We start from the raw sequence: 21,385 nt of genomic DNA on the forward strand, positions 1-21,385 counted from the left end.
GTTCTTTTTATAGTGTGACATCATTGCATATTTGTCAATATATAATTTCTAAGATCAGTTACTAGTGGGCTTACCTTTCACTGTGAGGATTATTAGTGGTGAACATAGACTTTGAACTATTATTATCAATCATCATCAAACAATAGTTGAGAATATGGTTGAAACCAGAAGGTTTACCATTAACATGAATCTACTTCTATAGATTCAGGACATTAACATTAACTCCCAAGACTCCGATAGAGCTCTTATTCATTGGTGGTAGTAATCATTATGTGTGCTTGTCCTCATCAGCCAGGGCTGTGCAGCTGTGTTGGCAGTTGGCACACTGTGTTGTGGATCAGCTGGAGAGGCTTATGTGAGGGCCAGGGCCCTGCTGCCTGCCTGCCTCTGAGCGTAGCGTGACCCTGCGGGCACATACATCAGCACAGTGACAGGCTGGGTGCTCGGCCGCTCAAGCATGACTCCAAGGCCACGTTGCTGCTCCTCTGTGTCATAAGCCCCAACGACTCTTCAAGCTATTCACCGAAACATGTCCCCAGGCCCCCCTGGCAAGACGGCAATGACATGGGCAATGGGAGGCTGTTCATGGACTTAGCAATACTCAGCTAGTAAGTTTGCAAGTACGATTTATTTGGTTAATGTGGTGTTTTTTGGTATTAGGCGTGCCACAGGGCTCGGTTCTTGACCCAATTAATGAGGGGCTGAGAGGAGGGAACATCAGATGCACCCCTCCATAGCCTCTCGCGGACACACCATACCTACGGGCCGATGTCATGCCACCGTGTCTACGGCCGTTACATCATCTGCTCCTGAAGCCGACCCCGTTCTCACTGCTATCGGTCCCCTCCATCCATCACGCTGACTGGTTGACAGTTTGCAGAAGGTTGCAACGCAAGGCCTCTAAACACCTGGCTCTAGCCGAGAGCGTTGCCCACTCCACCTGCTAGTTGTCTTTAGTGGCCGTTTCACACTTTGCACCAATACCAGTAAAGTCCTTTCTGTCGACTGGGCTGGTTGAAGGGTGAGTCCTGCCAATGCTGTTTCTCATTGCTCTCCGCTGAGCCCGGCTTTCACGCAGCTCGTAAACATGCCACTCTCCTGGCTCATCAGTCACGGGCCCTCTCCCCTCACCGATGCCCTACAACGCTGGTGACAACCCTGATATCAGGGTGATGTGGCAGCAGATTGCCAACTTAAGCTCCTGTGTGGTTTGTATGTCACTGCGGCCTGGATCCACACCCACAGAGCTTCTGTCCTCTTACAAGTTGACTTCAAGCTGCTTTGAATACTGTTCACACATGGTATTCGTTGACCGGTGGACACCCACGTGGCCAGCATATGGTGGGCATTTACTGCCCGTGTGCTTGATTTTGAAGTTGTTACCAGTGGGTCATAACCTTTTCTGTGTTGTGGTGTATGTCATTTCTTTGATGCTCTCTGCCGACCGATATTCTAGCTCGCCATCAGCTCACTGATACAGGTGATGACACACAGGCAGACAAAGTGTCCTGGACCACCCGAGCTTTAGCTGTCTATAGCCTGACCTTGAAGATGCATAGGCTACGTGAGAAAAAAACAACACAGGGAGAAAGTATGCATCTTATGTGCTCAGGGGTCAAGCTACTAACCCTGCTAGTGTTCAGTTCAGCAGGTCTTTACGGCCTTGGCACATTCTGTGTGAGGTTATGCTAAATGTTTTTCTTTACAAGTAAAGTGCAGTAGGTAATGGAGTAGGTAATGGACCTCGGAGATGAGTGTGTGTGTGTCATGTTCTCACTGTGGTTTGGAGAGGCTTGGCCCCTGACCTCTAGCTGGTTCAGAGAGTTGAAACCAACCTGGGGAGCCGAGAACATTGAATGTGCTTTCGCTATTGATCTGAAGCCCGTACGTCCGTAAAAAATTATAATTCGTCTAATCCCATATCAAAGAAAACAAAATAGCAGCAATGCCATCTCAAGCGCTCTGCTCGAGACGTTCTGGCGAAAAGGTGAGAGATTTACAGCACGTTTTGTCTTTCGTTTCTCAGCTATTTGAGGTATCTGTTAAACAGATTGTTGCATTGATTTCTGGGAAGACAGATGGTTGTGTGCATGCTTTCAAGACGACCGAAGGAATGAAGAAATTGTTCAGCTCGGTAGATCAAATTCAGAATAGCAGTGTCATTAGATTTCATTTTATTGTGTTTCGACACATACATTCTTGCAGACATATTTTCACGTATGTTCCCTCTGGCAGAACTTGAAAGTAAAAAAAGTTGCTTTAGAAGAAGCTTTCTATTGAGAAGTGAGAATGTGAATCAAAGAAGGAGATAAAAAATACCTTTAATAGAACATGCCAAAGCAATGAAACTAACTATAAATGTCTGATTTAATACATAACATTGTTTACGAGACACACCAACATTTCTGGATATAATTTCTGTGTTGTAGATACACCTGGATTACTGACTGCTGTAACTGTTGGGTGTATAATGTGCAAACACAGCACAACCCTTAGCCGTTTAGATGAAGGTACCCGGCGCTCAGTTAAAGGGATAGTGAGTGTTTTGTAGGTAGTCGAAACGCTAGTGGTCTAGGCTGCCTAGTGCTGCGAACAGTGCTTTTGTATCAAGTATCCTATGTAACTATCCAATGCCTCTCTCCAAGTCCCCAGCACCAGTCCCAAAATCCCCAGCCCCTATCCCAATCCCTTAACCCCAGCCTCTCTGCTGTCTCTCCCAGTCCCAGGGCCTCATTAAGGGACTTGATTGACACGTCAGGATGGTGTGCATTTCATTGATGAGAATTTTAGAGGCCTGGCTCGTGATCTCCTTCTGTACTGATCAGTACGTCACCCCACAGCTATCCCAGGGGGACGTGAGATCGGTTTCAAATACCCTGCCTCTTCCCTCAGAGGCAAACCTTCTGTCCTGTCCAGGAGCCCCCAGCCCAACCTGGCCCCCATGGGAGCACAGCGAAAGGTAAAGCAGCTCGCAGCCGGTCAACTACCACCACATTGTGTAGAACTTGGACTTACTTCTGTACTGTGCATATGCTGTGATTTGTAATATATGACTAGAGAATATATTGCATAGGATGTAAAGGGGAGTTCGGGATTTTATTGGTAATGCTTTATCTTTTCAACAATTATTTGCCTGGAAACTATATAGGAAGATATTGCAGTCACAGTGGTGCTTTTGTAAACAGATTAGGTAACTACCAAATTATACATAATGTTTCTTGCTTTAAAGAATCCCAAAGAAAGAAAGTGTTATTATTATTAGTTAACAATAATGCTATAACTTTCCCATATGTTATCTATATGTAAATACAGAGCCAGATAAAATATGGTCTGTAAAATAATCCCCAACCCTCAATTGTTTTATCTCTCAATTTCGTGACGGTCATCCTTATATTTGTTGTAATAGAGGTTATTTGGGGGTCTTTATCATTCATATGAGTCATTTTCTAACTGTCACTTGTCCTATTCAAGTCACACACAATATAGGCTACCCCAGCAGGTGCAGTAATAACATCAACAATGATTTATACTCTAGACAGTTATATTTCAAGCATTTAGAGTCTTTCAAGCCAGACAATGTTTTGAGATGAATAACCCTTCACGATTTGAAAAAGGTTTTGATGGCAGTGTTATGCACGCAATGCTTTTTGGATGGCTTTAGCTAGAGGCTTTGCATTTTAATTCTCTGTCATAAAATGATGAATTTGACTAAAAGTAAAATATATACATAGCAAATTCTATTGCACAGTGTAAACTTTTAATCAATATATTTATCAAATGTCTATATATTATTAACATTAATAGCCTTCATTTAACACGTTATTGTCTTGTTCTTATAAAGTCTAAATGTTTAATGAAGTGTATTGATTCAGCAGTTTTATGAAAGCAAAGTAAAATACATATACTTAGCTACAGTCCACTTCGCATAACTGCTATTGCTGTCATTTGTTTACCAACACATCTTCTTTCAGTTGGCCAAATTGAAAATGACAAAGGGTAAAGTGCAGCTTGATAAATATTCATTTAGAGCTTCTATCTAATTTATATCATTAAGCTGGAAACCCTTCGCTCAACAAGACAGCCACCACGTGCTTTTGCCACCCAAAGTATCAACCACTCTATACCTTTGTGTGTGTGTCCTCTGGATTTTTCAACATGAGGTCAACATACAGGGGTTATGCCGTCTTGTCGGAGTGTGTTTAAGGTTTGTGCTCTACTGACCTGCGGGGTACATAGCACACAAAAGGATTATGCTACAGATATGCCAGCCATCTAGGTGTTTAAATCAAAGCACAGGCGAACAGAGGGGAGAGGGGAGAGGAGAGGAGGGTTTGGGGGAGGTATAGTTTTTTCTTGTTGTGGGACTTGGTCAGGTGGGTGGATGTGTGGGTGGTTGTGTGGGTGTGAGTCGGTAGTGGGTGGGGGTGCTTGAAATATGTTCCGGAGAGCGTGTGTTATCTTTTCTCCTCGCCACTAACCATCCAACACCCCCAGCGTGTCGTCACATAGAACCTGGCGGCAGCTCAAAGGGAATGCTGGGAAATAGGATCCATATGGTGGTACTATAAAGTGCACCTCCAACCCAGAGCCTTCACCAAAAACTGGCCAAGCCGTCCTCAACACCGGCATCCGTTCACCTACAGCCTCTCGTCTCTCCTCTCCTGTCTCCTCAGTAGTACTGCTGCTCCGTTTTACCCAAGGATCCTTCATCACACGTTACCTTTTTCAGGACTGGATACTGAAAGGGGTATGTTGATTTTTTGTGGAATTTAATGGATTCTGATTGTTATTGATCATTGCTTTAATGATTGGACATCTCTTTTAATTTTTGGAAAGGATGTTTGGTATTTGAAGTCAATTTGTCTAACATATCATTAACCTTCATTCATTTTGCAATGCTGGTGCCCAATTACTCGAAACTAAATTGCATCTCTTGCCTATACCATTGAGTAAGGATGGTGTGTTTCAGTGTCTATAAATTGAGTGTTTCATGTAGCATGCTTTGTGCTCTCCTCATAGGCTGACTATGAAGATCCTGGGCCATGTGGTTTTCCTGCTGCTGATAGGAGGGATTTGTTGCCAGAACAACCGCAATGCCAAACCTAGTGGCAAGTCATCTAAGAAGAACCAGAACCAGGGGGCCGAGGCAGCCCAGTCGGCCCCAGAAGATGAGCCCCATCCTGGTCCAGTGGAGTCGGGCAGGGAGGGTAACTCTGGAGGTCGGGCGGCAGCCCAGCAATCAGCTTCACAGAACAACAAGGCTTCAGATGATATGAAGCTGCATGTCCTCAAGAACACTCAGGTCACGTGCAACGATGGAACAGTGGCAGGGTAAGATGCTCTGGAACACTTGTTATGGAGGAAATGATGGCTGTTTAGATAAGAAAAAAGCTATAGAAATTGTCTTATGTCCTGAATACAATCTATCAATTTCAGCGAAAATGGATGTGATAACGAATCATATAGTGCTATGAAAATACTGAAATAACTGCTGGCACTAAAAACGATTCAGTTCATGTTTTTGAATTCATCAGTGCTATTACAGCTGTTATTACACTGTAATGTGTTTTGATATTAGATACAGTAGTAATATAATCCACAGCTATCAGCTATATAAGTTGGTGACAGCAAGTGGTAAATGGCTTTTAATACTATCAAAGGACTTTGAATTAGAGTTTGGGGTTGGACTTTGAAGAAATACAATAATTCATGAATTGTCACATACTTTATGGTACTTAGCATAATTTTTTGATAAGGAGTTACAATGATGAGTGATTATGGTTGGAGGATCGGCCAACACATGACCCTATATAGCAGTGTTCTCTAGGTTTCACACATTCACAGCCCTTCAACCATGTTTATTTGTGGTCCACAGGTTTTACCTAAAGGAGTTCAAAGGGAGTAAGCGATGGCTGATATTTCTGGAAGGTGTGTATTTTAAACTCAACTGGTTAATTTGATCTTGAGAGGTCAGCACATGGCATGTTTGCGTGACGCCCTCATCGGCATCTGGACCAGTGGTCATCTCCTTTCCCTTTTCCCTGTCACTCTGATTGGACGCCTCCTCCGGCATTCGCCCCTCCGTCACTATGGGATATTTATGAGGATTGCGTTGTGACATCACGTGTATTCTGAGACCTAGAACCGGATGTGTCACATCCTCTAAGAACAAACATTTCAGCAGGTTGAATTCAGCAGGTTGAAATGTCACAACATACATGTCCTACATCATAGGTACTTTTCTGTTGGATACAGGTCAACAAGTACCAATATGTCCACTTTTTTATATGGCAAGTATCTGATTAGGTCACAAATGCCACAGGTTTGTTAATTATTTTATTTTCTCAGCAGGTGGTATTGCTCCAAAAGACTTGACTTACATTTTAGATTTGCATATAAGCATAGCTATGGTTAAGATTATAACTCAACCATTAATGGACCCCAGGTGGGATTTTAGTAAGCAGTTACATAATAGTTTACCAAGTTATTTCCCTGCCGTTTCTATTCAACAGTCCATTGCCATACATGTGCATCAGACCCCACAGACACTCCCTCAGTTAGGGAGCCTGGCCAGAGGCTAGCAGATGGAGCTGCAGGTGGATGCCTCAGTTACCCTCCCTCTCCCATTCCTCCCACCCCCCATTCCTCTCAGGCCTCCGAAATGGGCTAACAAGGGGGTCTCCCTTTCTGAGCTTCTGAGACCGGATGTGAGAAGCTAATATTAGTGTCTTATTTTTAGGCGGTTGGTGCTGCTACAACAAAGACTCCTGCGATACCAGGTATAAAAATATCCCACGACTCATGACCTCATCCGACTGGCCCCAAACACGCAAAGGTAGGTAGGGGTCCTCCTGTTTTAGAATGCATCCTCATCATTCATCATACATGTTTTACATGGGCGTGCATATTTGGTCTCATTCCCAATATACATTGTGTCATGGGTTGTTGATTGTCATGTGACATCAGTGTTGTGTCCTACCGTATGTCCATTGAGAGGACACCACTGTCTCTGCTTGACTTTCCATTGGTTGCTTTACAGGAAGTGGGATATTGTCAGCCCAGGCGGAAGAAAACCCTCATTGGTATAACACTAATATTGTGTAAGTATGCTTGTTTACACGCTGGTTGTTGTATGTTACCGGTACATGTTGTCCTACATACTGTACTGCTATATCTGCAAGTTAGAATATTAGCCAAAGTTGGTAAGGGCCAGAACTAAAGTTCCCAGGATCTGTGTGATTGAAGAAGCCAACTGCAGGCTGAGTTGATGAATATCAAACATGACATGCTTCACGATGAGGGATGAACCTCTCTTGTAGATCCCATGAATCCTATTACATATGTACATGAATACGTGTGTGTGTGTGTGTGTGTGTGTGTGTGTGTGTGTGTGTGTGTGTGTGTGTGTGTGTGTGTGTGTGTGTGTGTGTGTGTGTGTCTGGCTCTGACCCAGCTGTGTATCTCCTCTTCTGCAGATTCATCCCGTACTGCTCCAGCGACGTGTGGAGTGGCACAGGGCCCACAGCCACCAAGGAGAAGAGAGGCCAGGGAAAAGAGAAGGAGAAAGATGCCAGTAGGTCCTCTCACCACCAGCAAATCCTCATTATTTTCCTCAACACCAAAGCAATTTCAATACAGTGCTTTGTTCTATTGATTGTATATCTATGTTTCCCTCCAGTTGAGTATACCTTCATGGGTTCACTGATCATCCGTGAGGTCGTCAAAGACCTAGTCCCTAAAGGCATCAAACAGGCCAAGGTTGTCATGCTGGCTGGCACGAGGTGAGTCCCATCTCCCCTGCTTTGGGTCTGCTCCCAATCCAGCCCCCTTATCTGTCTCCACTACCCACCTCCACACACACACACATATACACACACACACATACACACACACATTGACGGAGTGAGTCTATTTTAGGACATCCTGTAACTGTTGTCTACCATAAAGATGTTTACGAGCCCTGCTGTCCTGTATTGGCCGTAGAGTGTGGGACAATGACATAATGTCTATTAGGGGCCTCTCCCATAAAGGAGGACACAGTTCTGGGGATTCTTCCCAGGTTAGCAACATGGTTGGTGGGACACCCTGAGGGCTAAAACAAGAACACACAGTTAAGTCTGATTGTGACAGCATAGCTAATTCATTATTGTGGTTAGCTGACATGTCGGCCATTTTGGCTCCAATAGGCAGTGTGCCAATGCGGAGAAACGGTCACAGACACAGACTTTTTACCCAGTTTCTTTGCTCCCCTGCAGTGCTGGAGGGACGGGAGTGCTACTGAACATTGAGAGGGTGTCCAGTCAGCTGGAGCAACTGGGGGCAGAGGCCCAGGTTCGAGGCCTGGTGGATTCAGGCTGGTTTCTGGAGAGTAAACAGCAGAGGGTTCCTGACTGCCCAGACAGTGTCTCCTGCTCACCTGTAGACGCCATCAAGAGAGGACTCAAGTAAAGCACATCTGTCTCTCTACCTTCAGCTTATTCAATTGGACATTCATGTCTCTATGACCTTATAATGACAGATGCCCTGAACAAAGCATTGCGTCTCATCACACTCATCACGCTTTATTTCCATTGGCTTGAAGTTCACCAATAATTTTAGCATATAACAGTTGCCCTGTCTATGTTCAATGCACACTGGAAGCCATTTTTCTCCAATCGCTGTTTTCTTAGGCTGTGGAACGGGCTGGTCCCAGACAAGTGTCGGCAGCAGTGCAAGAGAGGAGAGGAGTGGCAGTGCTTCTTCGGCCACAAACTCTACTCCTCCCTGACCTGTGAGTGTCTTTACTACCTACCATCATCTTTTATCTATCCAGCTGAAGGGTCATGAATCAGAATGTTAGTAAACTTTATGTCCATCATGTTACCCATCAAGATCCCAATAAATGTTACGTCCCTCATGTTACTCAATAAAACATTTATAGGTACAAGCAACACCCTAACTCTGATCTCATATTGTGACTTTCCCTCCTGTGTGTGTGTGTGTGTGTGTGTGTGTGTGTGTGTGTGTGTGTGTGTGTGTGTCATAGCCCCTCTGTTTGTGGTGCAGTGGCTGTTTGATGAGGAGCAGCTGAGAGTGGAGAATATCTACCTGGGGGGTCAGACCCTGTCAGAACAGCAGTGGACCTACATGCAGAACCTGGGAAAGGATATCAAGAACTCACTCAAAGATGTCACGTAAGTGTCCACCTGAAGCGACGGTAGTGACTGTGGATGTGGTAGAGATTGACATATAGGCCAAGAATTCACAAAACCTAAATTTCAGGATGAAAACATTAAGAACACCCCCCCTCTTGCCCTCAGAACAGCCTCAATTCGTCAGGGCATGAACTCTACAAGGTGTCGACAGCGTTCCACAGGGATGCTGGCCCATGTTGACTCCAGTGCTTCCCAAAGTTGTGTCAAGTTGGATGGTGGACCATTCTTGATACACACGAAACTGTTACCCATTCACCCTCTGAATGGCACACATACACAATCCATGTTTCAATTGTCTCAAGGCTTAAAAAATCATTATTTAACCTGTCTCCTCCCCTTCATCTACACTGATTGAAGTGGATTTAACAAGTGACATCAATAAGGGATCATAGCTTTCACCTGGATTCACCTGGTCAGTCTATGTCACGGAAAGAGCAGGTGTCCTTAATGTTTTGTACAGTCAGTGTATACAATTGATCAGCTGAAATGGAAGATTTGCAACAATGAAACAACAGCAATATTCTCCACATGTTCCCAACACTATCAAAGATATCACTCTGCTCAGTGCTGACGTTATACTGTGGTGTGTGTTGTAGGGCTGTGTTCGCACCCTCCTGCCTGTCCCACACATTGATCACTAAAAGGTAAGGACATCTGACTCCCTGGGGGCCCTGAAAAGCACATCATATATCCCCTCTACCCCTCACCCCTACCTTGACCCCTCTCTACCCAGTGAGCTCATGCTACTCTTTTTGTGTAGCTCGTTCATCAAGCCGCATTCTGCGTGTCACTGAATGCCATTTCACACTTTCACTAACCCCCCAGCACCCCTTACACACACACGTACACACACACACGCACCCACCCACGCACCCACCCACAAACGTGCACAAACAAACGCACCCCTGTAAGCAAGCAAACACATACATACTTAAAAGGGAACACACACACTCATAAAATCACACACACTTAACACACACACCTCTCCAGCTGGACATAGGGTCATTGACAGGGCAGAAGGTGGAGCCTATGCTCTGGTAAAGGGCAGGGTTAGAGGTGGGAGGAGTGATTAGCTCAGGGTTGTTGGGGAGGAGCTGGTTGCCTAATCATACTAGTGTGAGGTAGGTGGATCATATTTTCACAGTTTTGTAATCTAATGCAGGGCTATGATTATGGTGGTTATGGTGGTGGTGTTGGAGGCTGGACACATGGAGGGCACAGCTGGGGAACCAATTGAGACACAGCCTGCCAAGGCAAACTGCTAAGCTTGTGAGAAGATATAGGGCTCAAGTGGCACAACACTCTCTCACATTTACCTACTTCTATCATCTCCCCATTCCCTCCCTCCCCCCCCCTCTCTCTCTCTCTCTCCTGCCCTCTTTCTATCTCCCTCCCCCTCTTTCTCTCTCTCTCTCCCTCCCCCTCTCTCCTTCTCTCCCTCATTCTTTATATTAGTAACTGGATGACGTTTCAAGTCAAAGGCACCTCCCTGCCCCGGGCTCTGCAGTGCTGGGATAAGAGTTTCCAAGAGGCCAACCGTAACAGCAAGACCCCCCTGAAGGGCTGTCCCTTCCACCTGATCGACACCTGCCACTGGCCCCAGTGCAACCCCACCTGCCCAGCCCTGGTGGACCAGGCCACCCAGCAGGAGCTCACGCTGCTCCAGATGTTAGTGGGCATGGGCCTGGACCTCCAGAAACTAGGCCTGGACCTCAGGAGGGACAGTAGCTCTATAACTAGCATGATCAGTAGCGGTGGCTAAGATAAGATGTATAGAAGCCCATTCTCTGGCTTAGTAAAGGGGAATTTATTATGAGTTATGACGTAACCATAAAAGGTACAGAATCTGGTTACTTCTCTTGTGCCGCTCAGCCATTCCATTGTGCTCCACTGTTACCATGCCGTCTTGAACGGTGGGTATGTCACTGGGCTTACAGTATGTCTGTCTGTAACGTTACAGTTTGCCTCCAGGGTCCCTCTCCTGGACAGTTAAAGAGGGGAGGGTAGTGATTCCCTGGGTTGTGTCTCACATTCACATTCAAGGAGAACGAGGAGTGCCGGGTACCTGTAGCTAACCAGTCAGACACCAAACCTGCAACACACTTTCACCCAACTACATGTACTATACAAAACTTCAACAACATTTTGTGAAGTGAAACGTACTGCTTTTGAGGATTTTTGAATAAGCGATTGGCACATTTTATCATCTTGCCAACATAGGACTGGTACAGTATTCAGAGGAAATGTACATTTTACTGTAGATGGTTGACTGGAAAGAGATATTAGATCCATGTCCAAGCTCAAACACGGTCAAAGAATCAAGGACTGTCTTGCAAGGACACTTGCATTGCCAAGACCATTCTCTAACTTTTATTGTATGTGTTCTACACACACACACACACACACACACAGCCTATGGTTTATATTGCCCACATTTCTACTGCTGCTGCTATAACAACGTTGACTTTTTAGATATATATTTGATATGCATGTGAAGTAAGGGATGTTTGATCTTGCAAAAGTGGCCCAAATGGAGAGTAATCGTCATACTTTATAATATTGTATATAATCAAGAGAAGGTCGTGACCATCTCTTCTTTCTTTGAGTTTACCGTGAAGTGTGTTTGAACCTAATGTATCTTCCCATGGACCCTTTTAAGTGATGTTTCCTCTTCAAAAATGCTGTAGTTGATACTACTCAGCTACTGTGTCATGTACTGTAATATCTACATCATTTACAACATTAAAGATTCATTTAATGTGATTATATCTATTGTATGGTAATTAAAACAGAATTGTTTGATTTGCTACTGTTTTAAATTGTAAGTAATTAAGTATTGAATAGTAGAGAAAATAATGAAATTATTTACCATGTAAACAGTACTATAATTTAACATGCATTATATATTGGATGTATGTTGAATTGAATACAGAACAATAAATACAAGTTTGGATTATCCTTGAAAACCTATTCAGAGTGAGATTTGTTACTTTCTCTTTGATTGAACCCCCTGTTAATAAATCATTATTATTTTAAATTCGACCTCAAATTCAGAAGCTCTGAGATTAAAAGAAGAATCTCCACCAGCAGGTTTCAGTAAAGCGTAGTCTACTCGGAAGGCCTACTGGTAAAACATCATGCTGTATTTATTTCCCACACTCCAACCACCAGTTGGCGATATAGATGTAAACCAAAGCCCCACAAAAGACACTATAGTTTGAAAAGTATTACAGATTCCCAACTACCACTGTAAATATGAAAGAGAGACACCAGAGATGTTTTAGAAAGGTTGTAATATGTTTTGGACATTTACATTTTCTTACCGACACAATTGAAAGATCTTGGTAGATTTGTCTGTAATTTAGACATCTCTGTTTCTTGCACAAATATAACCAGCAATATGAATTGAATGCTTTTGAATCAGCAATATGAATTGAATGCTTCTGTTTTATCAACTTGGAAGTGTGTTTGCATTAGACTAAAGGGTAAATAAAATCACGAGACTGTAAAATAAGGATGCATTTGCATCAGAATCACTGTTTGAATAAATATAATATATAAAATAAGGATGCATTTGCATCGAAATCACTGTCTGAATAAATATAATATATATATATTTTTAATTATCAAACTTATTTTCTATCAAGTTTTCATCAACCCAGTGTTTTTCAGCTGGTGATCGCATGAGCTAGTCGTAAGAAATCTTAGATTTGTGCCCATAATGCATCGCTAGTTCTTGCTACTTCCTCTTTCCGCCATATTGCAGAACCGGTAAGGGGCCCCTCTAAAATCTCATTGTCAATCTTTCCCAAATCTAACCCATCCAGGCGTCTAAAACACAATTTATGAAATTATATACACGTTGAATAATGTACTAATGTCATGAAACGGTTATTGTGTCGATATGGTGTGAGATGTTGGTGTTTTGCCTTGTGATTTGTAAAGTCTCCATCACTGTCCGGTTTACTGGTGTGTTGTATCGGTAGCTAGAGTTCGAGCATATGAATAAAACCCGACAATTAATACTGCTAGTCTCCTTTCGGTGTGTTCTTAATTAGTCGACAAATGTGCTTTATTGTCAAGATGTGGTATAAATGTTGAATAGTACAGTTTGGTTGGCTAACTAACCAACTCTGCTAGCCAGCTTGGCCCGTACATGAAGACTTCCATGCGTGGTAGACAGTCACGATGGTGGTGCTTAAATGTATCTGCATGGCCGTGCAAACCTCTTCTAATTTGTTATCAAAGAACCCAACGTTTGTCCCAGTTTTGAAATTGTTGGCGCTAGCGTTAGCCATTCAAGTGTTACGTCTTGGCCAGTGAAATGTAGGCGGTTAGCTTTAACCAGGTAATTTGGATAGCTAACATAGCATAATGTGTCTAGAGGTTGCTACCTTAGTAGGTAGCCTTCTATTTTCTTCAGCAAAGTAACCACGTAACGTTAGCTAGCTAGTTGGGCAATAATTTGCTAGGCAATGTCATAGGTAAGTCGATAATGAAATAGTAATCTCATACTCAATGATGTCCATCTACCTACATTTGAGCTAGCTTACAATCAATCTGTTGGCTGACTTATTTGTTAAGTCAGTCAGTTGTAACTTACTGTTAGTAAAATATCTAGCTAGAATAGGCAGCTAACGTTATCTTGCCAGTTTCACAGCATGTTATTAGGAGAACAAACCACTATCAGACTGAATGTTTACTAGTAACTAGCAAGCTGTGCATTAGTTGGCTGCCTTACTACTCCTTCACTTTTATTTTTTTATTTTTTCAATTTCTGATCGACAGGCATCATGGTGCGCATGAACGTTCTTGCGGATGCGCTCAAAAGCATCAACAATGCTGAGAAACGTGGGAAACGCCAGGTTCTGATCCGGCCGTGTTCTAAGGTCATTGTACGTTTCCTGACCGTCATGATGAAGCACGGTGAGTTGCGGAAATGTATCTTCTGTTTTGTAAGTGGTATAGGACCAGTCAAGTGGGAGGGCAAAATAATGTGCAGACATCTGCATAACCCGCTTCCCTCCAGGAGGGGAATTGCTTACCCCTGGTTGAGGGATCTGAGTTCGAGCCCTGTAACATCTTGTTGACAATGCTGTGTGTCTGCTTGGTCTTGATTCCCTGCCTCCCTTGTTTCCCCAGGTTACATTGGTGAGTTTGAGATCATCGACGACCACAGAGCTGGGAAAATTGTCGTCAATCTCACTGGCAGGCTGAACAAGGTAAATGTTCAATATACTGCATCACAAGGACTACAATCAGACAATTTGAGTGCCATTCTGCTTCATTTTACTCATATTTTGTGCTTCATTTTACTCATCTTTTGTATTGTGGTAGATTGATAGTAGACACTGACCCTTCTGTTTTGCTCATCTTCTTTGACATGTTTTTTCCCCCCTGCTCATATTCTGCATTGTGGCATGATCAACCTAACTGCATAATTGCACTGCTAACCTTTCTTTTGTTTGCTCATATCAGTGTGGTGTGATCAGCCCTCGTTTTGACCTCCAGTTGAAGGATCTGGAGAAGTGGCAGAACAACCTCCTGCCCTCAAGACAGTTCGGGTGAGAATGAACCAGCAGCACCCTAATGGTGGTATGAGTGTTGTAGTGGCCGTATCACTGATTGTGCAGTGGAACGTTGTGAACTGACATGTATTCATTAGTGGCACATTGCAAAAAGTTTTGCTACGGTGTTTCACTTATGAATGCATCCCTGATGTCGTGTTAATGTGCTCCGTTGGGGTGTATAAAATTGTGCCCCGGGTTTCACTGACTTGAAAGCTCTGAACATTTATTTGGGAGTCACAGCAAATAAACTAATCGCCCTTTATTTCCATGCCGGAATGTTCAGCTTCCGATTAATATCGAGAGCAAGCAAATGCAGCACTAGTCTAGTATTTAAAGACACTGGGAGCTCGCTGGGTTGGAGATTGGAACAGTCATTGAAGTGCACTTTCTTTGAAAAGATGAGGGCAGCCTGGGCGACGGGGACTAAAACCCTTATCAAAACTTAAGTCAGGGATGGGCAACTCTGATCCCTGGGACTGAGTGTCCTCTGTCTGCTCCCACTTTCTACTGAATGTAACCATGGAAATATGATTGCTGCAGTCTCTTGAACACAATTTGACCTGCATGTGGGAAAGGGGGTGAATATGGTTGAATGCTTGAGTCTGCTCTGACAATATGGACAAGAAATCGCCCTCGGTTTTACTTAAGTCCAATGGTGGATGTGGTGAGGGCACGGTCGCAGATTTATTGATCGATGGGATGTGTGGACTGATGAATCCAAGGGGTGTGTCACAATGACTTGTCCGCAACTGTACTGTATTTTGTCTTAAATGTTTATTGAAAACATAAATTCGAAACAATAAGCACTTGTTGTGTCTCAAATACATTGTTACAGTGGTTGGCTAGCTAGCAAATTTGAGCCATTAGCAATGACATGAAATCAGTCAAAACACTTCAAAACAAGACATGATATCAAGAACTAGCTGAAACGAGTCACTTACGATTCCCCACATGGAATTTTCTTGCCATTGTTGCTAGCTATCTGGCCATCCATAACAACACCTGGACTTCTGCCCCATTGAAACATGTGCATCGTTTTCTCCACGTTGTCAGCTAACCCATCTATAGTCGATGCATTTTGGCATTCCATGTTTGACATTTACATTTACCTGTGTCATAGTCTGCCATAGAAAACCTTTCAAGGCTACAAGCGGAAAAGTCATGTTATTTTTATTTGTATTTGAGAAATATAATTGGCGGTTCATTCAACTCGCAACTTCTCGAACTCAGCCGTATATGAGTTGATGCGTTCACATGGCACACGCGAGCTGTCCAGAGTAAAAAGTGAGCGTTCATCAATCTACTCGCTGCGCTTATTTCTTTTTAGGGAAAGTGATTTACAAAAGTAAACCTTCAATACTGACAAAATTGCAATAGGCTGGCTAGTGGCTACTGTTAGTCTGCGAAAAGAAAGCTACAAAAAGACACCTAGCATTCATTTTTACATTTTAGTCATTTAGCAGACGCTCTTATCCAGAGCGACTTACAGGAGCAATTAGGGTTACATCGACAGATTTTTCACCTAGTCGGCTCGGGGATTAGAACCAGCGACCTTTCGGTTACTGGCACAATGCTCTTAACCACTAAGCTACCTGCCGCCCTTCGTCTTGAATAGCCTACTGTAGCCAGATGTCTCTTTTGAAAAGCCCTCGTCTTAATGGCCAACGTCCTATTTTGAGGAAATAATAATCTTCAATTTATATACTTTAGAAACTAAATGTACTATAATACAATGCAATTTTAAAGAATCGAATGTCTTGCATTGCTACATTATATTACACATCTTTTAATATCTACCATCATAACCAAATGTAGCCTATTACTAGCTAAATAGAGTGAAAGCATGTCAGCCTATGCATTTATAAACTACCCCATATCCGGGCTAGTAGAAAATCTGTTTGGGCCAGTAGATTTGGCCAGCTGGTCGGGGAGGGGGGGGGAGTTGTTGGACCCTGGTTGGTGTGACTTAGTACACTTATATGGTTTGCGCTGAAGATGGACTGAATTTTGGCAAAATGATCAGAGTTCGTACGGTCATGGAATTTTAAAATTGTGTTTTCCAGGCCTGGAAAAGTTCTGGGAAATGATTCAATCCAAAAAGTTTCTGAAAAGTTTGAATTTGATTTCTGTTAATTTAATTTGTTTAGGAACAGTGTGAATATTTTATAAATCAAATAAAAATCAACATATCAGACAGGATCGGAATTACACTTAATTAAGCGTGTCTGTGTAAAAAAAAAAACGTGTTTGCGAGCGTCACCTGCATGTGAGAAGTGTGGGCCATTGCTCAAGGAGAGAGACCGTTGGACATTGTAGCAGCAGGTAGGCCTAGTCTATAAAATATGATAGAGAACAGACTAGGTAGCCAATTCCAAACATATCTTGTACCCTCTAACGGTTTAGCAAATGATAGCAAGTATTAATGTTTTTGTCATGTCCCAAAAACTTTCCACACTTGCTAATAAGGCCATACAAAGTTGAATAACTTTTTAACAATTCATATGATTAATTTAAATTATTTATTTTTTATGAAACAAATTATTCACTTTGCCATTGTATTATATGGGATTCGATTCAGTTGTGTTGAATCAAATCATGTGAATCAAAATTATTTGTGAATCGTTAACATTAATTTTAGGAAGAAACGGATGTGACCTCTTGGATTACATGGCTTCAAAACGTGTTTTGTATATACTTCCAGTTGATTTGGGCATCCAATGAATGGGACATTGAAACTCAATAGATGCTAGACAGCCTGCAAAGTAAACACTTCTAAGGTAGCTAAGATACATGGCTGAACTCAAAAAGCTACATTTCCTGAAGAAAATTAGTGGGCTTGATACGGCTGAATAAATAGATTTGTAGCCTACATAGCCATTTGATATATTGAATGAGCAAATATTTTCTAAAAAGTATAAAACTTATTTGGTGGTTGTTGCAGTGTTTTCCATAAAGGGTGGTCAACCATCCTCCAGGAGAGCTAATGGATGTGCAGGCTTTTATTCCAGTCCCCCTCTTAACAAACCCTATTTTAGTAATGAGCTGCTCAACCGAACCTTGATAAACTGGCTCTGTGTTTTTGCAGGGCTTGATCAAAAGCCTGCACACCCAGTGGCTCTCCAGACTGACGGTTGACCACATGTTTTATACAGTTGCCTAACAGATATTCTACTTTGGGGGGGGGGTTAAATGCCTTGCTCAACAACAGGAAATGGTACATGTGATCAGAAAGCAGCCTTCCATGGTGTCGATACCACATTACGCTCACTTTTATACGTACGTAGATGCTGCCAATTGTTGGTCATGGAAATTTGGTGGAAAGTCATGAAATTCCATCTGTCAATATATGTGAACCCTGTATGACTTCATAACGTCTGTTGCATCTAGCTTTACTAAGAGAATGCCTCTAAAAGTAAAGATTGAATGTGATTCGGATTGTCACGATCAGGAATAGTTTTACCGCCATGATGCATTTCTTGTGTTATGATAGGCTTCATCCACATGCATTGCTAACATTGCTTGAGTGGAAATGCATTGGTGGATGTTTAGGATCATAATGGCCTCCATACAATATAAATGGAGGTTACATAATTATTGTGTGAAAGTAGTCCTGGTTCAGGAGTGGAGAGCAATACAGTACCTTAAAAATTCTGTTCCCTTAGTTTTCAGTTGTCTTGATAAGGTAACGATGGGCTGCAATTAGCTTAGAGCAGGTGTTTGAAGGATGAGGTTAGGAAATGCCTGCCTAAGTGTTGGATGGCATCAATTGAGCCGACGGTTGTTGCTTTAGAAGGGGCACAACTGGTTTTGTCTTAACTGTTTTCCTGGCATTTCATGGTCTTAGTCTATAAATGTTAATGTACTTTAGTTTTTCAGAATTTCCCGACTGCCTGTCATGAATTGATTTCATTCTGCCTGTTGTGAATGTTTATATACTCATGTCTTACACACCTTGTGTCTGTCTCCTCAGATACATTGTGCTGACCACCTCAGCTGGCATCATGGACCACGAAGAAGCCAGACGAAAACACACAGGGGGGAAAATTCTTGGATTCTTTTTCTAAAATGTAAAGAACTGCAAAATAAAACACCAAATCCAGTGGACTGGACTTTGTATTGTCTTATTTGATTGCTACAGTCAAAAGCTTTTTTGTATTGGTACAATGAGAATGACGAGTCACATTTTTACTGAACAAAAATATAAATGTTAATATTTGAAAGGTTTTACTGAGTTATAGTTCATATAAGGAAATCAGTCAGTTGAAATAAATGCCCTAATCTATAGATTTCACATGACTGGGAATACAGATCCATCTCTTGGTCAAATCCTTGCGACATGGGGCTGTGCATTATTTCTGAAACATGAGGTGATGGCGGAGGATGAATGGCACAACAATGGGCCTCAGGATCTCATCACGGTATCTGCATTCAACTTGCCATCGATATAAAATGCAATTGTGTTCGTTGTCCAGAGTTTATGCCTGCCCATACCATAACCCCACTGCCACCATGGGGCACTGTTCACAACATTGACATCAGCGAGCCATTCGCTCATACAACACTTATGTCTGTAGTTGTGAGGCCAGTTGGATGTACTTCTAAAATGGAGGCAGCTTATGGTAGAGAAATGAACATTACATTCTCTGGCAACTGCTCTGGTGGACATTCCTGCAGTCATTGTGCCAATTGCAAGCTCCCTCAACTTGATACATTTGTGGCATTGTGTTGTGTGACAAAACTGCACATATTATAGTGGCCTTTTATTGTCCCCAGCACAAGATGCACCTGTGTAATGATCATGCTGTTTAATCAGCTTCTTGATATGCCACACCTGTCAGGTGGATGGGTTATCTTGGCGAAGGAGAAATGCTCACTAACAGGGATGTAAACAAATTTGTGAACAACATTTGGGAGAAATAAGCTTTTTGTGCATATGGAACATTTCTGGAATCTTTTATTTCACCTCATGAAACATGGGACCAACACTTTACATGTTGCGTTTATATTTTTGTTCAGTGTAGTATTCAGAGAACAGTATTCAGATGTCTGTTATCAATCTTGCAGTTAGGCTGTGTAGATGCAATTTGAGCCAGTGTTCCTAGGATTCAGTTATGGTCTACACAATTATTTGGATGAATTATGAAAATGCGTCTGGAGGGTTGACCTCCCCATTAGCTGCCCCAGATGTGGGTAATGAATTACTGGATTCACACTCAATTAAGTCTAAAACCTTCCCTCTCTCTTGCCCTCGGGCACTGTAGTAATTACTTAGTGTGAGCAGGCAGTTAGCAGCTTTCTACATCTTCTAGAGCATTTTAAGCTACAATTTCAAGAAACAGGCTTATTTTGTAATACAAAGTAGACTTTCGGTCCAGCATTTATCCACTAGCATCAAGTAAGGCTGAATCACTTGTATATGGGGCCTTGGTTATATATGCTGTAACTCAGCTGAGGATTTCCTGGTCTGGTCATATCAGGAAGAATTCATGGCATGCCAAAGAGTCAAGGAAATAAAATTGATATTTCTTCGTGGGCCTGCTCATATTTACAGTCAGCTCCAACGGAAGTCCCTCATGTCCTCTGCAGATGGTGTGTTGCCCCATGATGCTGCCATTCCATGAAATATTGAGTGATCCTATTCATGGATGGTTTGGTAGGCTGTTCCCCAGTGGGAATGGATGATGTTGCTGTACTGTAATCAGGTTGCTGTAACTTATGTTGGATTCATTGAAAGTGGAACTCAACAAAAAGTCCTAGACAATGGAAGTCCCTCATGCCCTCTGCAGATGGTGTGTTGCCCCATGATGCTGCCATTCCATGAAATATTGAGTGATCCTATTCATGGATGGTTTGGTAGGCTGTTCCCCAGTGGGAATGGATGATGTTGCTGTACTGTAATCAGGTTGCTGTAACTTATGTTGGATTCATTGAAAGTGGAACTCAACAAAAAGTCCTAGATCCAGTCTCCTGCAAAGGCACCCATAAAATGAGTTCTTTATTTGCTTAACGGACAAATCTTTGACAACGTATTTGTCTGCATCATCTGGTGGCTTGGTCCTAGGTGGCTATTTTTACAACTAAAAGCAGCACTTTCCCACTACATGATGTGGGATATCTGTCGCTGTCCACTGCACCTCACCGATGGGACACAGACATCCCATCCTCTCCTACCCCAGAGCCTGCTTGTTGTGAACCTAGCAGCCTACACCAGACTTGGTGTAGAAAGGTACAGCTAATGCATCTGCGCCCCAGTGCTAGGTAGCAGCACACAGTGCACTATGCTATGACAATGTTATATGGACTAAGTGCACAGAGACCGTCTTGCTCCCTCATGGGTTCACAGCACTATGTGCTGGCCGTGTAAAGAGGACAACCAAAGTCTTTGTTGCTGTTTTGCTTTGAAGCCCAGGGAGGACTGGGACATGGGTGTCCAAGCTCAGAGTGAGAGATAAAAAGAGAGAAGAGATGGGGTATTTTACACCACTTAGCAGGGTGCATGTTCATGATAAGGCCACAATGAGAAGTTCAGGGTCATCCTGGAGGAGGAATGCAGGTTCCATTCTCCTATTGCTCACACTAAATATCAACCAACTAAAGACAGTCATTATCTTACTGGCTTTA

At 42.8% G+C, this 21,385-nt stretch overlaps 2 protein-coding genes across 3 annotated transcripts; both read left to right on the forward strand.

Annotated features, from left to right (window-relative positions):
* Window positions 1–83: 83 nt before the first annotated feature.
* On the forward strand, window positions 84–12,066 carry LOC311123313 (carboxylesterase notum2-like). 2 transcript variants are annotated; one of them, XM_084197573.1, is made up of 14 exons: window positions 84–608; window positions 2,841–2,959; window positions 4,674–4,747; window positions 5,020–5,331; window positions 5,876–5,928; window positions 6,740–6,835; window positions 7,040–7,100; window positions 7,476–7,573; window positions 7,679–7,781; window positions 8,256–8,444; window positions 8,670–8,770; window positions 9,026–9,173; window positions 9,791–9,838; window positions 10,650–12,066. In XM_084197573.1, exons 4-14 carry the CDS (start codon window positions 5,027–5,029, stop codon window positions 10,954–10,956), a joined length of 1,509 nt encoding a protein of 502 aa, XP_084053699.1. In that variant the 5' UTR covers window positions 84–608; window positions 2,841–2,959; window positions 4,674–4,747; window positions 5,020–5,026; the 3' UTR covers window positions 10,957–12,066. The 2 variants fall into 2 exon arrangements, with proteins under 2 accessions (XP_084053699.1, XP_084053700.1); XM_084197574.1 differs by lacking the exon at window positions 84–608 and having other exon boundaries at window positions 2,790–2,959; window positions 4,677–4,747.
* Window positions 12,067–12,940: 874 nt separating this feature from the next.
* On the forward strand, window positions 12,941–18,868 carry LOC311123320 (small ribosomal subunit protein uS8). The gene is made up of 4 exons (XM_084197581.1): window positions 12,941–14,120; window positions 14,337–14,416; window positions 14,673–14,758; window positions 18,735–18,868. Exons 1-4 carry the CDS (start codon window positions 13,988–13,990, stop codon window positions 18,826–18,828), a joined length of 393 nt encoding a protein of 130 aa, XP_084053707.1. The 5' UTR covers window positions 12,941–13,987; the 3' UTR covers window positions 18,829–18,868.
* The last annotated feature ends 2,517 nt before the right edge of the window (window positions 18,869–21,385 follow it).

This window comes from Coregonus lavaretus (assembly GCF_964263955.1).
Source record: "Coregonus lavaretus genome assembly, contig: HAP1_SCAFFOLD_656, whole genome shotgun sequence".
Classification (NCBI taxonomy): domain Eukaryota; kingdom Metazoa; phylum Chordata; class Actinopteri; order Salmoniformes; family Salmonidae; genus Coregonus; species Coregonus lavaretus.

Excerpts from the sequence above, each read along its gene's own strand:
- LOC311123313 (XM_084197573.1), top strand. The coding sequence starts at position 5,027 with ATGAAGATCCTGGGCCATGTGGTTTTCCTGCTGCTGATAGGAGGGATT. Across the intron at positions 7,101-7,475 it reads TGGTATAACACTAATATTGT|ATTCATCCCGTACTGCTCCA; the intron begins GTAAGTATGCTT and ends CCTCTTCTGCAG. Across the intron at positions 8,445-8,669 it reads GCCATCAAGAGAGGACTCAA|GCTGTGGAACGGGCTGGTCC; the intron begins GTAAAGCACATC and ends CTGTTTTCTTAG.
- LOC311123320 (XM_084197581.1), top strand. The coding sequence starts at position 13,988 with ATGGTGCGCATGAACGTTCTTGCGGATGCGCTCAAAAGCATCAACAAT. Across the intron at positions 14,417-14,672 it reads TCACTGGCAGGCTGAACAAG|TGTGGTGTGATCAGCCCTCG; the intron begins GTAAATGTTCAA and ends TGCTCATATCAG. Across the intron at positions 14,759-18,734 it reads CTGCCCTCAAGACAGTTCGG|ATACATTGTGCTGACCACCT; the intron begins GTGAGAATGAAC and ends CTGTCTCCTCAG.